The sequence below is a fragment of the Grampus griseus genome (assembly GCF_964374135.1).
Source record: "Grampus griseus genome assembly, chromosome: 10".
In the NCBI taxonomy this organism is placed as follows: Eukaryota; Metazoa; Chordata; class Mammalia; order Artiodactyla; family Delphinidae; genus Grampus; species Grampus griseus.
The window spans coordinates 66579641-66594639 of record NC_139004.1 but is presented as its reverse complement, the minus strand read 5'-3'; the positions used below and the strand labels follow the sequence as shown (position 1 = coordinate 66594639).

At 57.9% G+C, this 14999-nt stretch overlaps 1 protein-coding gene across 4 annotated transcripts in view; it reads left to right on the top strand.

Annotated features, from left to right (window-relative positions):
• Positions 1-14999, top strand: part of CACNA2D2 (calcium voltage-gated channel auxiliary subunit alpha2delta 2) — a gene marked incomplete at both ends in the record, with an annotated part of 136977 nt that overhangs the window by 107313 nt on the left and 14665 nt on the right. For all 4 annotated transcript variants that reach the window (XM_082663790.1, XM_082663789.1, XM_082663791.1 and 1 more), the window contains 6 exons: positions 6483-6527; positions 9971-10112; positions 13370-13501; positions 13695-13752; positions 14688-14738; positions 14870-14969. In XM_082663790.1, coding sequence (XP_082519916.1) covers positions 6483-6527; positions 9971-10112; positions 13370-13501; positions 13695-13752; positions 14688-14738; positions 14870-14969 — 528 coding nt within the window. The remainder of the gene's footprint in view (positions 1-6482; positions 6528-9970; positions 10113-13369; positions 13502-13694; positions 13753-14687; positions 14739-14869; positions 14970-14999) is intronic.

Sequence of the window (14999 nt, the reverse complement as noted above, 5' to 3'; positions counted from 1 at the left end):
GAGCTCACATGGAGTTGTGGGTAACAGATGATTGTTTACAGTGAACACATTAATGAACTAACGACTCCCTGGACCGATCCTCCCTCCCTGGGAGCTGGGGGCTGGGTTTTTTCTCGCTCCCCATTCCAGCACTACAAACCCATCCCTGGGCCACCGTGCCTCCTCAGCCTCTTGATCAGAAATACACACAGCAGCCTCCATTTGCACTCCCTGGCCACTTGGATGTGCCCCCACCTGCAAATAACCTCACCCTGGCGACTCCCTGCAATGCCCAGCCTGAGCCTGCGCTCAAGGCCCCAGGATCTGGCTGTCCCTGCCTCTCTCGTCAACCTGCCTCCTCCCTCCCCTCCTCCTGTGCTCCAGCCACACCGAACACCTCACTCCAGGCCCATTCTTGATCTCTCCACCCAGAATGCCCTCCGTTCCTCCTTTTTTTTTTTTTTTTTTACGGTACGCGGGCCTCTCACGGACGCGCAGGCTCAGCGGCCATGGCTCACGGGCCCAGCCGCTCCGCGGCATGTGGGATCTTCCCGGACCGGGGCACGAACCCGTGTCCCCTGCACCAGCAGGCGGACTCTCAACCACTGCGCCACCAGGGAAGCCCCCGTTCCTCCTTTTGAAGCCCAGCTTGTCTTGCCTCTTCCCAGTGAGGCTGCTCCTGCTCCCCAGCCCATCAGCCCCTCCACCTTCTGGGAATCCAGAACCCTTGGCTCCCGCTCTGTCCCTTCTTTTGTTTCTGATGTATCTGCTTCCTCCCCTCCCCACCCAGGACAGACACGCAGAGCAGGCACAGGAGAGGGAATGAAGGAATCAGGAAATAAGGGAATGAAAGCCCTCGGCCTGGCTTTCTCTCCCTCCCAGTGTAGGCCCCAAACAGGAAGACGAAGAGGCTGCCTCGGCCCCAAACCGGTTTTTTCTCCCTGACTCTGCAGAAAACCCAAGATTTCCAAGGACCATCCTACTGGACCCCTGACCCCTGATTTTCAGCTACTCCAAGACAGAAACGGCTTATCGCAGGCCGGGTGGGCACCACGGGGGCCTACCGGGAAGGAAGGCCCAGGTCTCAGGGTGTCCAGGAGATGCTGAGATGGTGCTACTTGAGGACCCACTCCCTGCACACTGGGTCACAGTCCCTGCGGGACCCAGCAAGGGCTCACCCCTCTCTGGGCTTCAGTTTCCCCATTTGGCAAACGACCAGCTGGTGTCGGGGGGCTATCTGTCAGCTCAGGTGTGATGTGTCAAAGGGTCGGTCCACACATCAGGCCATGTAGGTGCAAGTTGGTGATGGTGTGGGTGCATCTCTGGCCACACCAGCCCATAGGCTCTGGGTGCTTCTGTCCTAAGGCAGGAGAGGACTCTGCTGGCCCCACCCCCTAGCTTGACCTGAGATGCCCCCAGCTATGGGTGTGACCACAGGGCCAGCTGGGCCCAGCCGTGTTTGCCTGATGCTTGTTGCCCACCCCCACCAGTCCATTAGTCTACCTGTTTGTCTGTCCCACAGGTATCTTGGGCAGAGTGGAGCTGTAGGCGCCCCCTCCTTTCCAGCTGCAAGGTCAGGGCCCTTCCCTTCCCCAGGAGTGCTGAGCTGCCCAGCAGCCGAGCTAAAAGGCATCAGTGCTAATGATGGGCCCATTAGCTGACTTGCCAGCCAGCCCTGCCTGGGCTGCCAGGGAGAGCTGCCAGGGTGCAGACTGTCCATGCCAGGGGGGATATGGGGACTTCAGGCTGCAGAAAGGATGGTGTTTTGTCCCTTGAAGGCATACCACCCACCCTTGAAACTATGTCCTTGCCAACAACGTTCAGGAGGTGACAGATAAGGAGTCATGTTCCTTCCCAGCATTCAGGAGCACACCCAGTGACAAGCTCAGGCCCTTTACACAAGCCAGGCCTTCTTAGGAATACCCTTACCTCCTTCAGAAGGGCAACACCTCCCACTGCAGTTAACTCCCTAGAGCTCCTCTTTCTGGCCACAACTCTAGGATTAGCCCCCACTGCCCACAGCACCCGCCTTTGGTGCCCCCATCACAGATGGTTCCCAGTGCATGCTCCCCCAGGCCAGTGGCCCAGTGGGCTCATCTGTCTGCCCCATCTGGCTTCTCTTGGCCAGAAGCAGTTGAGCCTGACTCAGTGCTGCCCATCACCTGTCCATGTGCCTAGCCAGGTGCCCTGTGGACAGAGTGACCAGGGCCTCAGTCTTCTTATCTCTGAGGTGGGGAGGATGGCAGTCAGCAGTTCTGGGCACAGAGGAAACCCTTGACCCATGGGGCCAGACTGGAATCCACTATATGATCAGTAGGGTGTGGCCCTGCCTGTGTCAATAGCACACAGTAGGTTTGCATGCAGACCTCTGAGAAACAGGCAATGGTGTACACACATACACACACAATCACACCATTGACACCAGCCCAGGGACTTGGGGAATCCTGGAGTCTGCAAGGTCAAGAGAGACAAGAGAGTGAGGGAAAAATATCTGGATGTGAAGCCATGCTCCTCTCCCTACTCCCAGGTCATGACCCCACACTCCTTGCCATGGCAAGGGTAGCGAACCTGTAGCCACAGCCCTGGCTGCAGCCCTTGGACACCACGGCCCTTGTTAGCAGGCAGCACCTCCCATGGCCGCTGTAGACAGGCAGCAGGTGCTTTGGTGCCCATAACACTTAGGGTGGATGAAGATGGCCCGCCTGCCGGACACTGTGCCTGGTGCCAGCACCTCGTTGTGCCAGCATTATCTGCTATCTAGACGGCCACCAAGGAGGAACTGGGCCAGGGCATGGGTCGGGGAGGCAGGAGAGGCCATTGGTTCCAGGGCCTCAGTGCCAGCCCTAGGGCCTGCAGGAGACAAAGCCCTGCCCTGGGAGTCTAATGGGAGACATAGCTCTGCCTGGGAACCTAAAGAGAAGGCTGCGAAGGCTGGGCCAGGCCAAGGAGCCGGCTGGACAGGACAGGTGGCTCCCCGGCCCGAGGTCTGCCCCAGCCACAGGGCCTGCTGCCTGCCTCTCTGCCAAGCCAGCGACAGACGGCTCTCTCAGAAACAGTCCTGTTGGCTGAGCTGGGCTGGCAGTGAGCCAGGGCAGGAAGGCCAAGCGTCCTCACTGGTGCAGCCGGGTAGCTGCCTGGGTCCTGCACAGGGGCCTGGTGAGCAAGCGGCAGTCAGGTCTGACCAAGCCACAGCAGCCGCCTTCCATGGCACCAAACGTAGTTGCCAATTGCTATTCCCCATGCTCACCCCACTCTCACTTCCTCACCCTGCTGCCCACCTGCCAGCATCCCTCATGCTCTCTCTTGGGCTCAGCTGCAGCTAAGGAGAGTGTGTGTGTCATCTATACAAGGGCCGTGTGGGCCCCCTAGCCCCACTCCTCATGTGTCATATATGCACAGAAATCCACTTTGCGGGGAGGCATGTGTGTGAGTTCAGAGGGGGTGATTCCCCCCACTCCCTGCCCAGTTTGTGCAAAATGGCCCCTAAAATACCACGTAATGGAGGGGGTGTCAGAGGTGTGTACCCTGGACGTTAAGGACATACGTTTCACCCCAACCAGAGGGTTTCTTCCACATTCAGACCCCTCCCGGGGCCTGTGAAGTTACAGGCTTAAGGGGGCCGCTCATGGGTTGGGTTGGGTTGTCCCGAACCTCTGGAGAGGCCTCACTCCCTGTCCTAGCATCATCATTCTGATTTTACAAGTGGCAAATCAAAACCCTGAGGTAAAGCCTTACTGAGGCTGAAGGGTTTAGCAGGCACCCTTGCCTCATCGGTGAGATGGAGGTGACCTCCAGGAGTCCTCAAGGGGCCACAGGGACTTGTGAGGCTTCAGCCTCAGTCTTCACTCACTGCTCAGGATCCCAGAGCTCACATGTTCAGGTCAGGATTTGAGGCCAGGACCCTTTGCCAAGTCCCCTGCACATAATCGCTAGGTGGTACCACCTCTTTGTTGTGTCCCGGAGACAGGGCACTAGTGGTGGACACTGGGGCACCTGCAGCCCAAAGCAGACACAGAGGCATTTCCAGGGACCCTCCTACCAGACCCTAATGGTCCCATCCTGCCCCGTCCCCAGCTCCACATCATATCAAACATAGCGACCACAGCTGGGTTTACAATGTATTTTCACACATGTGACCGTGCGTGCCACCATCCATAGCTAATGCCACTCTCTACCAAGAAGGGACATGGGCCCTCTCCAGATGGGAGAGGTAGGGAGGAGTCCTGCCCACGTGTATCCGAGTCCCTGGGGCACCAAGACTGCATACAGATTCCTGAGCCTCACCTGCAGTCTGAAGGGGGGGGCTAGAATCCTTCTGTGTGATACATTCCCTCTGTGTCACTGATGCACCAACATCTCATCCTCCACTGAGTCCATGAAACAGCAGGACAAAGGCAGCCATTGGAGTAGCTGGACGGGTGGCCCAAGTGAATGCCAGGTGTCCCAGGGACAGCCCAGGTCAGGCAGGACCCAGGCATGGTCTGTGAGGAGAGCCCAGACGAGGGTCACTGTGAAGGTCACTCTGGAGGCCTAGAGCCACCGACCCCTACCCATCACCCATGCCCTTTCCCGCCCTTGCAGAAGATTTGCCTAAAAGGTTGGTGAGTGAAGCCCTATGTTCTAATCTGCAGTCCTCCCACTGTGCCTGCCTATTTTCATTACAGAGGGAAAGAGCATCAGAGCCATGTTTATAACCCCCTTTTAGATAACAAATCACATTTTCTTTTCGCCAGCGACTGTGTTGAATTGATATTTTTTCCCCTCGGTTTAATAGGTTTGTGTGTTCAGGAATGATCTTCATCAACCGAAACTCCTTATTGTGTTTGATGTAATGTCAGCTTTCATTACGCGCTTGGGTCAGAGCTGGGCCCAGGGAAAGGCTGAGCACCCTGGAGCCTGGGCCCCGGCCCTCACCCCCACCCCAGGCCCACCTGAGCTCCAGTCTCTCTGGACTGGTGGTTGGGCAGGTGTGGGAGGGGTTGGAGATGAGTCGAGAAGGCAGAATGGAGCCGGGGTGCAACGCCTTTTTTATCCCTGCCTTAGCTTCCTCATCTGTATAACGGGGTCATAGGGCTGTTGGGAGAACCCTGTACCGCAGTGCGTGTGAGGCCTAGCTGGACACAGCAGATACCTCACAGGACTGAAACTTTGGTCTTTCAGTCATCAGGAGGTGTGGTCTTGCCCAGGCATGGCGCCAGGCCTGTAGTCAATGTTCCAGAATGCTTGGACTATACCTATAGGTCCAGCCAGTGGCCTGCACCCCCCAGACCTCTGGTGGGAGAGAACCCATGACTGTTCCCCACGACTAGCCCCGGTACCGACCACCTCAAACCGTGGCCTCAGACCCAGCACCTGGACAGTCACCAAGGCTAAGTCCCTCCCTCCATGAGGAGCCTGAGCTCAGAGAGGGAACAGTGCAGCCCTGCGATCACACAGCACATGGGGCCCAGCCAGGCCCAGGCAAGGGGAGGCCCACCGTGGAGTAAGTGCTGGCTCTGTGCTTGCTGTTTTACAGCCAGACCCTTGGGAGCACACTTGGTCATCACCCCCATTTGCAGACCACAAAGAAACAGGCTCCCAGTGAACAAGGGACTTCCGGGGCCATGCTGCAGGTTTTTGCTGTACAAAACAGGGCTGAGGAGCACCAGGGGAGGGTGACTCGGACAGTGGCCCTATCTTGTGTCCTGGCCTTAGGGCCTATCAAGGCAGGGGTGGGGTGGCCCCTCCTGAGCGGGTGGCACCTGATGGCACCAGATTTACCTTCTGGCAGCCGCTGTCAGCCATGCTCAGTTCTGATTAAAGATCATTAAACATGAAATTAGCCCATTTGTGTTACGGGTCCCTGGGGTGGCCGGTGATTATGATGTGCAGATGGCTGAGAACCCAGGCGGCGGGCAGGCGGGCGAGGCCAGGACACGCGGTGCTAGCAAAGGCAGGCGAGGGCTGGGAGGCAGGCACAGGGGCCGGGCTTTGTTTTCTCCCGCTCCTGTTGTGTAAACCCCCTTGCATTTCACAACAAATCACAGATAATTAATAAGTACATGCTCGTAATGAGCAGGCTTTTTAATAGAAGAAATTGGAAGATGCGGTGTCGAGTCATTATTTCACTCTTTCCCAGACTCGGCTCTATTTTTCCATCTTCCTCAATTCTCCCTTGGTACTGCCTCAGCCAGAGTCTCTGCAGATAGGCTGGCTCTAACCCTACCTCCCAGCAGGGCTGCAGTGCAGAGACCCTGATCCTAGAGTCAGGGAGCCCCAGGGGTACCGACCCGGGGTACCACATCCTCCTGGTGCCTGTGAGAGCTCCTGAGGACGGTCTGGCTGGGGTGTGGGTGGGGCATCCAGCCTGCCTCATCCAGCCCTCCCTGGATGGCAGCTCTGGATGGGTAAGGGGGCGGTCTCTGCCCCAGAGGAATCTGAGGGGGCCATTCCAGGCCTTAGAGCTGGGGGTCCTGGCCGCACCTCAGGCGACCATGAGTGATGAGGCATCTCTTCCCCACCAGGAGGAAGACATAGTGTACTATGACGCCAAGGCCGACGCTGAGCTGGTAAGTGCCCCCACCCATGCTGGCAGGGATGGGGAGCTGCCAGAGCCACACCCCCCTCTCTGGGACCTCATGGCCTCAGCTGTAAAATGAGTGTTAGGATTCAGCACTCTTCAGCATTCTGAGCTTGGCCTTGCAGAGTTGTGGCTGCACAGGTCCCCGCCCTACACCTCCCACAATTCCCTAGAGGCCCTGACCCCTCCAGGGCCGTGTCTCTGTGGCACCAAGGGGCACAGCTTCACTGTACAGTGTGGGGCGGGCCCAGCCCCATCCCTGGGCAGGGTGGTGAGGCTCTTGGACCTCCTCCCCTAGGTCAGTTCAAGTACCAGCATCGGGAGGACAGAGGGATGCTGAGTGCTGCGAGAGTAGGGGAGAGAGGGAGCAGGTGGCGAGGGCTTCCTGGAGGTAGGCAGGCGGGGCCGGGATGCAGGTGTATTTCAGGTGAGTGCAGGTACCCTTCCCTGTGGTGAGGGGAAAGTGGCTTCCGCGTGCTGACCACCCCACGGCCTGGCCCCATGATCAGTGTTGGCCCTGGGCTAAGTCAGTCTCACCCCAGCTGTAGAGGCAGCCCAGTCCCTGTGCCTGTTCTTCAGATGAAGGAGAGGGCTCTGACTCATCAGGGGTCACCACCCCGGAAGTGGTGGTGCTGGGACTGACCGGAGAACCCAGAGCTACACTGCTCTTCTGCCTCACTGACTGGTTCACGTCTGCTTGGGTGGCCCTGTGACAGAGAGAGGTCCCTGTCACCAGAGGACTCACGTGAAAGTGTGACCATTTGGGGTGTGAGGGGGTCTACAGAGGAGACAAGAGTGTCTGAGGGTGCAGGGCACATGGAACAGACTGTTTTGGTGAACCTGTCAAGGCCCAAATTCATCTGCCTGCTTTTGAGACAAAAGTAGTTGAACCTGGTTATTTCCTCTGTAAACAGAGGTGTCACAACTCAGTCTCTGGGGCCCCACCTGTGCTGACTGGTGCAGAAGACCCAACAGCTAGACTCCCACTCCTGGGCCTATTGGCCTGGGGGGTTGCCTGGAGCGAGCAGGAGGTATCCAGTGGCACCAAGAGGTGGGCAGGCAGGAAGGGATTCCTGCAGCGGGTCTGTGGTGCCAGGCTGGCCTTGGTGAGCCGTCAGGAGGGCAGGCAGGCAGGGCCGCAGAGAAGGCGGGGTGGGTGGGCTAAAGCAGGTGTGCTTCCCCCTTGGCTGAGCCTCCGTGGCTCCCAGAGAAGTTGCTAAAATTAAAGCTGGAATCTGAAATTCAAATGAAGAACAAACCTTTAATTAGACCCTGAATCTAATTCCTTACCCCCCTCAGCAGCGGGCTGTAATTTTAGCAATCAGTGCATTAAATATAAACCAGGAGACGGCAGTTGCCCACCGTACAAAGCCCCTGGGCGTCGGGGTGACACTAAGGGGTCTCTTTGGCCAGTCTGGTGCCCGGCCCCCTCCCTGGACTCCCTGCTCCCAGCAGCCCCCAACTCCTGGCTCTAAATCACTGACTCCCTGCCCCCAGCCCCTTGGACATCTGCTGGGGGGCTAGGGACAGCACAGGGAGGGAGATTCACCCCGGGTGGGGCTGGGCCAGGGTCAGTTAGGCCAAAATCCCAGCCCTCCCAGCCCCAGTATAAATATCAGCACGCACACATTCCCCAACTCTCCTGCCTGTTACGTTGTTTTGTTTTTTTAATCTTTGCCAGAGGTACAGTTAGAGATCTTTCTAGACCATTTACTTTTAAATTACCAGCCAGAAGGTGGGGGTAGGGAGGGAAAGAAGGAAGGAAAAAGTTCGCCAGCTGATAGCTTATCAGAACAGAATCCAAATGTCACATTAGTTGGGAAAGTTGGGAGATTAAATTTTCCAGCGCCCTTCATCTGCCGCTGACATTTCGGGGGCTTTCTTCTTCCGCACTTCCCCTCCTCCCAGCAGAACGTGAGTGGCTCACACCTCAGGGGCGGCCGGCTCCCTGCTCTGGCCTCCATGCTCAGCAGCTGCCTGCCCCAGCTTTACCCAGCATCCAGGAGCTTCTAGGAGGCTAGGGTGTGCCGAGGTGGGCAGAGGGGTGGCACACTGGGTGAGGGGCAACGGCAAGGCAGTAGATGGCTTGGATTTTGCTGTTACAAAATCCAATGAAGAGATAGATGAAAAGGGTGTTTGCTGCAGGCCCTCCAGCCAGCTGCACCCACCATCCAGGCAGTAATTCATTCCCCAGGCCTGAGGGTGCACCCAGAGCACTCCCTGGGTGGGGAGAGCACAGCTGGCTGGGTGGGGAGGCACGATCACCCTTTCCCCAGACAGACAGCCTGGCGGCAGGAACATGAGGGGTGTGACCAGGACCCAGTGAGCAGTGGGGTCGGCCGTCACGTGAGATCCACTGGGGAGAGGAAATGAGCTGAGCCTGGTGCTGAAGGTGGTCACAGGGGCGTTGAGGGGCAGCGAGGGAACATGTGGCTGGTTCAGCTGCTTATACTCCCTCCTCCCAGGGCACAAAGACCCCCAGTTCTGCGCCTACCTCGCGTGGCTCTCCATCTCTCCTTGCCTCCCCATCCGGCTTTTCTTCATCTTCCCCTTCACTTTCTACCTCCATCTTCCCTTCCCCCTTGCACACCTGCACCCGTGCCTGCCCACCCCCCACCTCGGCTGCGGCATCAACACTATAGTCGCAGACCCACTCCTGCCAGCCTGTGGTGGTGGGCAGGGGCGCACGGCGCATGCCCAGCCTGCCTGGCCGAGAGATGCTGTAATTGGCACCTGTCAGACGGCTGCAACTCATTTTAGAAAGTCAGTGGGGGCCTTTATAGTCCTTCTGCTAGCAGGCACCACACACCCTCCTTCTGGATGTTACCAGGTCTCAGTGCTAGCCCCGACCCAAGCCCAGCTCTCCCACGGACTCCCCGCTCTCCAACTCAGCCCCTAGAGCCACCCTGCTGCAGGGGGTGGTGCCCCTCCCCCAGACGGGGCTAGGGCCCTCTCCTTGGTGCCAAAGGAACTCCATGCAGGGGATAGGTGGGACCAAGTTGTGGCGTGTATGTTGCAAAGCTCCTGTGACGGGGTGCTGAGGCCGCCTTGTGATTACACAGAGCAAGTCCTCATGAGCAGGGTGTCTGCAGCCCACTCCTCTCTAGCTCCAAGATTTGCCTCCTTCGCTGATAATTGGTTTTCAAGGATGTGAGGAAGGGCTTGGTTTGGTCTTGGCTCTGGAATTTGGGTTTAGCAAATGTGGGGATGGTGGGTGGGGCAGGTGGGTGTCACGGGCTTTCCAGGCAAGGGGTCCATACCCCATGTCTCTCTGTCCCTGTGTCTCTCCATCTCTCTGTCTCTGCAGTAGTCTCTGATTCTGAGATGCCCCTATCTCCTAGATTCTGGCCCCCCTGCCTGCAGTTCTATCCAACCCCACTCCACCATTTCCCAGCCCTGACACTGCCATGGTTGGGGGGTCCCTTTCCACAGGATGACCCTGAGAGTGAGGATGTGGAAAGGGGGTCCAAGGCCAGCACCCTACGGCTGGACTTCGTTGAGGACTCGAACTTCAAGAACAAGGTCAACTATTCATACACGGCTGTGCAGATCCCCACGGACATCTACAAAGGCTGTGAGTGTGCAGAGTGATCGGGAGCAGCCCTTCCCACCCACCGTGGGGGCAAGGCCCACTGCCTGGGCACTGCCAGGTCCCAGGTGCCCATCCACCTTCAGCCCCCTACACCCAGGGTCACACATGCTCACCTCTCAGACCTGCCCACATGCAGGCCTCAAGCCACTCTCAGGCACAGCCTCACGCTAACTCTCAGCAAGACACAAAACACCGAGCCTCTCACCCCTATGCATGTACGGGCTCACACAAATGCATGCACACAACTCTTCCCCCACGTGCTGGGCCAAGTCCCCACCTGTCCCCAGAGCAGCTCCTCCCTACCCTCTCCCATTCCCTGGCCCCATGCAGGAAGGGTTGAGGACCTACCACATCAGATGGGCACAGGACAGGGAGCAACTTCTCATTCACAGACACCAACCCTGTAACACCTCCCTCCTTCTCCCTGGTGAGCAGGGGGAGGTGGAGATGGAGGTCAGGGGGATTGAGTAGAGGGTGGTTGAGATGCCAAGCTCCAGGGACAGTATAGCTTTGCACAATGGGGAAACCAGGTCACTACAGCTAGAAGGATTTGAGTCAGACATCAGGATGAACTTCCTGAAGAACTTGGGAGGTGTAGGGAGAAGAGGCCAAGAGTCAAACACTGAATGGGGAACTCTAGCTGCAGGATTTAAGGCCCCGGAGTCTCTTGGTTCTGACACAATTCTATGAGCACCGACAGGGTAGCCTCAGAATCCAAGGGGCCCACTGGGTGGAGGTTCTTGAAGCAAAGGTCCCAGAACTTCTGCGTGGACTTCAGAAAGCAGGGAATCCTCCAGGGTTCTCAGGGAGGCCCCTCCTGGGCCTTCTGGGCAGCCTCAGGCAGGAGTGAGGGTGGATGCCCCCCACACCCTACAAGGGCCACCCACAGGCCACCTGCCCGAGCCAGTCGAGGGGCACTATCACAGGCAGGCACGCTAATTAAAACAGGAACCACACCGCCCTCCCCAGTCACCCCTCGCTACCCACACAAATTACATTTTATATGTTTTTTATTTACTGTGTCACTTTTAATTAAATCTGTAATCGCCTGCCTGAGGGGGGCACGTTCCCCATTTCCAAGCTCAGTGTGATCTGAGGGTGTGGGCACATGAGTGTGTGTGTGTGGTCACAGGGCTGAGCAGCACGCCCTTTCCAGGTGGGGGGCTGTAGTGTGTGCACAAGCGTGTCTCACAGTGTATGCGTGAGCGTGCATGTGGTCATGGCTACCTGAAGGGACAGCCCAGCCAGGTCTCCTCTCGGCCCTTGACCTGAGTCAGGGACACCCCTCTGCCAGCAGCAGCTAGAGGGGCTCCCAGAATGGTCTGTCTGCTCTAAGCCTCTCATGTGCAGATGGGGAAACTGAGGTCCAGTGAGGGGTGGGACCTGCCAGGCAGACTCTCCCACGGCAGACAGTACTGTGTGAAACATTTGAGAGCCTGACTTTATTTTTTCCTTAAAGAGAAAAATAGAAATTGTACAACTCACTAAGTTTCTAAATTAGGAACGGGACCATAACATACTGTTCAGTAGGCACAGCCAATGCTAGAAATGTGTTTTGTTTTCACATTATGGTCAGTTAAGGGAAGCTGCAGGGCCAGAGAGAAGGGAGTGAGAGCAGAGGGGGAGGACTAGGCAGCAGACAAGACAGCAGAGGCCCCCCAGTCTGGAGAGAGAGAGCAGAGGGAAGAATGCCCCAGAATATATTGTCACCCCCTAGGCTGTGGGCCGAGCCTGGAGCATTTGTATCTTTAAATCACAGCTCTGGGAATTCCCTGGCGGTCCAGTGGTTAGGGCTCTGCGCTTCCACTGCAGCGGGCACGGGTTCGATCCCTGGTCGGGGAATTAAGCTCCTGCATGCCAGGCGGCACAGCCAAAAAATAAAATAAAGTAAAAAATAAATCACAGCTCTTCATCTGTTCTAAGGGTTTCTTCTCTGAAAAGAAGAGCAGAGCCTTTGGAAGACGTGCTCTGGTTCCCGTTTGGGGAGTGGATCTTCAGGGAGAGGTGATGGTGTCAGGGCTCCACCCGGAAAGAAAGGAGGTGGGAGAAGTTGGAGGAAGAAGTAGCCCCCAGGGGAGGGGGTGCGATACAGAGGCCTGGCAGTAGCAGGTATCCAACTCCTGCTGTTTTTTCTGAGTTTCCCACACGCAGAGACAGGTACACTGCACATGTGAGAACATGTGCCACACACACACATTGGGCAGGTTTAGGGCTGTCCTGAGTTGGGGGGCTGCATACTGCTTAAGCCATCCCAAGTCTCTGCCCGGGTTGCCGGATGGATGGAGTCCATCCATCTGAGAGAAGCCTTGCTCTGTGTGTGGGGGGCTAGGTCTGGCCAGGGTGTCACACCTGTGCAGCCACAGAGGTTGAGGGAGGGGGAGGGTGGGGTAACTTGTGGTGGGGGGTTGTGAAAGCAGGACCCATTGGTGTCCTCCTGTAAGGGCAGAGTGGTGTGTAGGTATGAGCATGTGTGACCCTGTGCCCATGGCAGCAGTGAGGCTGCTGGGCAGGTAGGTTTGGGGGTGAGGGGATGACACATCCGGCTGGAAACACAGAGGTTAGATGTAGGTACACCTGTTGTATACCTGCATGCAGTATACAAGCGCAGGCTGTGTGTGTGTGTGTGTGTGTGTGTGTGTGTGTGTGTGTGTGTGTGTGGGAGTGCACGTGCCAGTGTTGCAGCAGGATCATTGCACAGCCCGTGTCCCTCCGAGAGCCCCCGCCCCCACCCCTGCCTGCTCCTGGCCCCAGTTGATTAATCATGGAGCTGAGTGGCTTCCAGCTTATCAGGTACCTTAATAGCTGAATAATTCCAGCACCATCATCGAGCCCTTAATTGCTTTCTTGTGGCTGCAGCCCGGAGTGCATGCTGAGTGGGTGAGCTCCCAGGGGACCAGCCGCAAGCTCCAGGCAGCAGGCTGGATGGGCATCCCAGCTCATAGCTCCCTGCCACCTGGGTGGCCCCTCCGCAGGGGCCACAGGCCACAGCTGCCCTGCCTGATCATGTGGAGCCTGGCCGAAGGGCAGGCTGAGCTGTTTCTTGGGATGAGAACAAGGATGTCTTCCTGGAGGAGCTGGTGCAGCCCCAGCTGAGCCCTGGGAAGTGAGGGAGACCTGGGTAGGCAGAGAGCAGGTGAGGCTTTCTAAGTGAGAGGCACATGCATGGGTGTCACTGTGATGAGCTTCAGCGCGGGAACAGCCGAAGCGCTTCCCACCCCAGCCCCCTGCTTCCCCCCTAGCCACCGTCATCCTCAATGAGCTCAACTGGACGGAGGCCCTGGAGAATGTATTCATTGAGAACCGCAGGCAGGACCCCACACTCCTGTGGCAGGTCTTCGGCAGTGCCACGGGAGTCACTCGCTATTACCCAGGTGAGCACTAGCCCATCTCCCCAGTCCACTCAGCACCCCACCTTCCTCCATCTCCCCGCCCCCTCATCCTGGGGTGCGTGGGGCGGGACGGTCACCTTGCTGGTTGCAGGGTGGCCTGGCCACTGCTGCAAGGCCTGCTACCAGCCCAAGGCCCTTCCCTGCCTGTCCCCAGTCACCTCCTCTCCTCCCACAGCCACCCCATGGCGAGCCCCCAAGAAAATCGACCTGTACGATGTCCGAAGGAGACCCTGGTGAGCAAGCAAGGAGGGGCTGGGCAGGGACACCCCCTCAGCTCTCCCGCCTGCTCCCCTCCATCCCGATAACCAGGCCTCCAAGCAGGGTGCAGCCAGCTCTATCCAATTTTCATTTCACACATCGTTGCCACTGGAAAATGGATCCCATCACCCAGGCAGGCCTCCCAGCTGCCTCTGCCCCCCGTCCACTGCCCGGCACTCCACCCCCTCGGGACTGAGGGATTGGGCTAGTGGGGGTTCCTGAGGGTGGGTACGTCCTCCGTGGGTTTGGCCAGCCCCTGCTGTACCCATCTGAGCCCTAGACACCCCTACCCTCTGCTCTGCCTCTCCTGCAGTACTCCCTGGCCTCCTCCTCTGCCACCTGTTCAATCCCATACGCAGCTATGACTCTGCCCTTGGTGCCTCAGCCTGGGCCAGGGGAAATGACAAGCCACTGAGGCCATGAAACAGGCCTCCTAGCCTCTCTGGATCACCTGCTCACCCCTCCTTGGGGTTGTTCACATGTTGGGGGACCAGGTCACTCATGCCATGGGCAAGGACTGTCTGCTTTATTAAATGCGGTGTCCTCAGTGCCTAGAACCCTGTCTGACCCATGCCATGGATGCTCAATAGAAACATGTTGAATTGGGCTTCCCTGATGGTGCAGTGGTTGAGAGTCCGCCTGCCGACGCAGGGGACACGGGTTCGTGCCCTGGTCCGGGAAGATCCCACATGCCGCGGAGCGGCTGGGCCCGTGAGCCATGGCCGCTGGGCCTGCGCGTCCGGAGCCTGTGCTCCGCAACGGGAGAGGCCACAGCAGTTAGAGGCCCGCGTACCGAAAAAAAAAAAAAAATTAAAAAAAAGAAACATGTTGAATCAGTATGTGGGTGAAGGAAGGAAGAACCCACAAGGTCTCAGTGAGGCTGGCCCTAACTGAGGCTTCTCCTGGGCAGGTATATCCAGGGGGCCTCGTCGCCCAAGGACATGGTCATCATCGTGGATGTGTGAGTGAGCGATGCTGGCGGGTGGGGTGGGGGCGGGGCTAGGGACTAGAATCTGCTTCTGGGGAACATGATGGGGAAGCAGCAGGAGAACACCTGAGGCCGACCAGGCGCCTCCGTGACCCACCCCCCAGGAGTGGCAGCGTGAGCGGGTTGACCCTGAAGCTGATGAAGACGTCTGTCTGTGAGATGCTGGACACACTCTCTGATGATGACTATGTGAACGTTGCCTCCGTGAGTGGCAAGGGCGGTAGGCGGGCACTC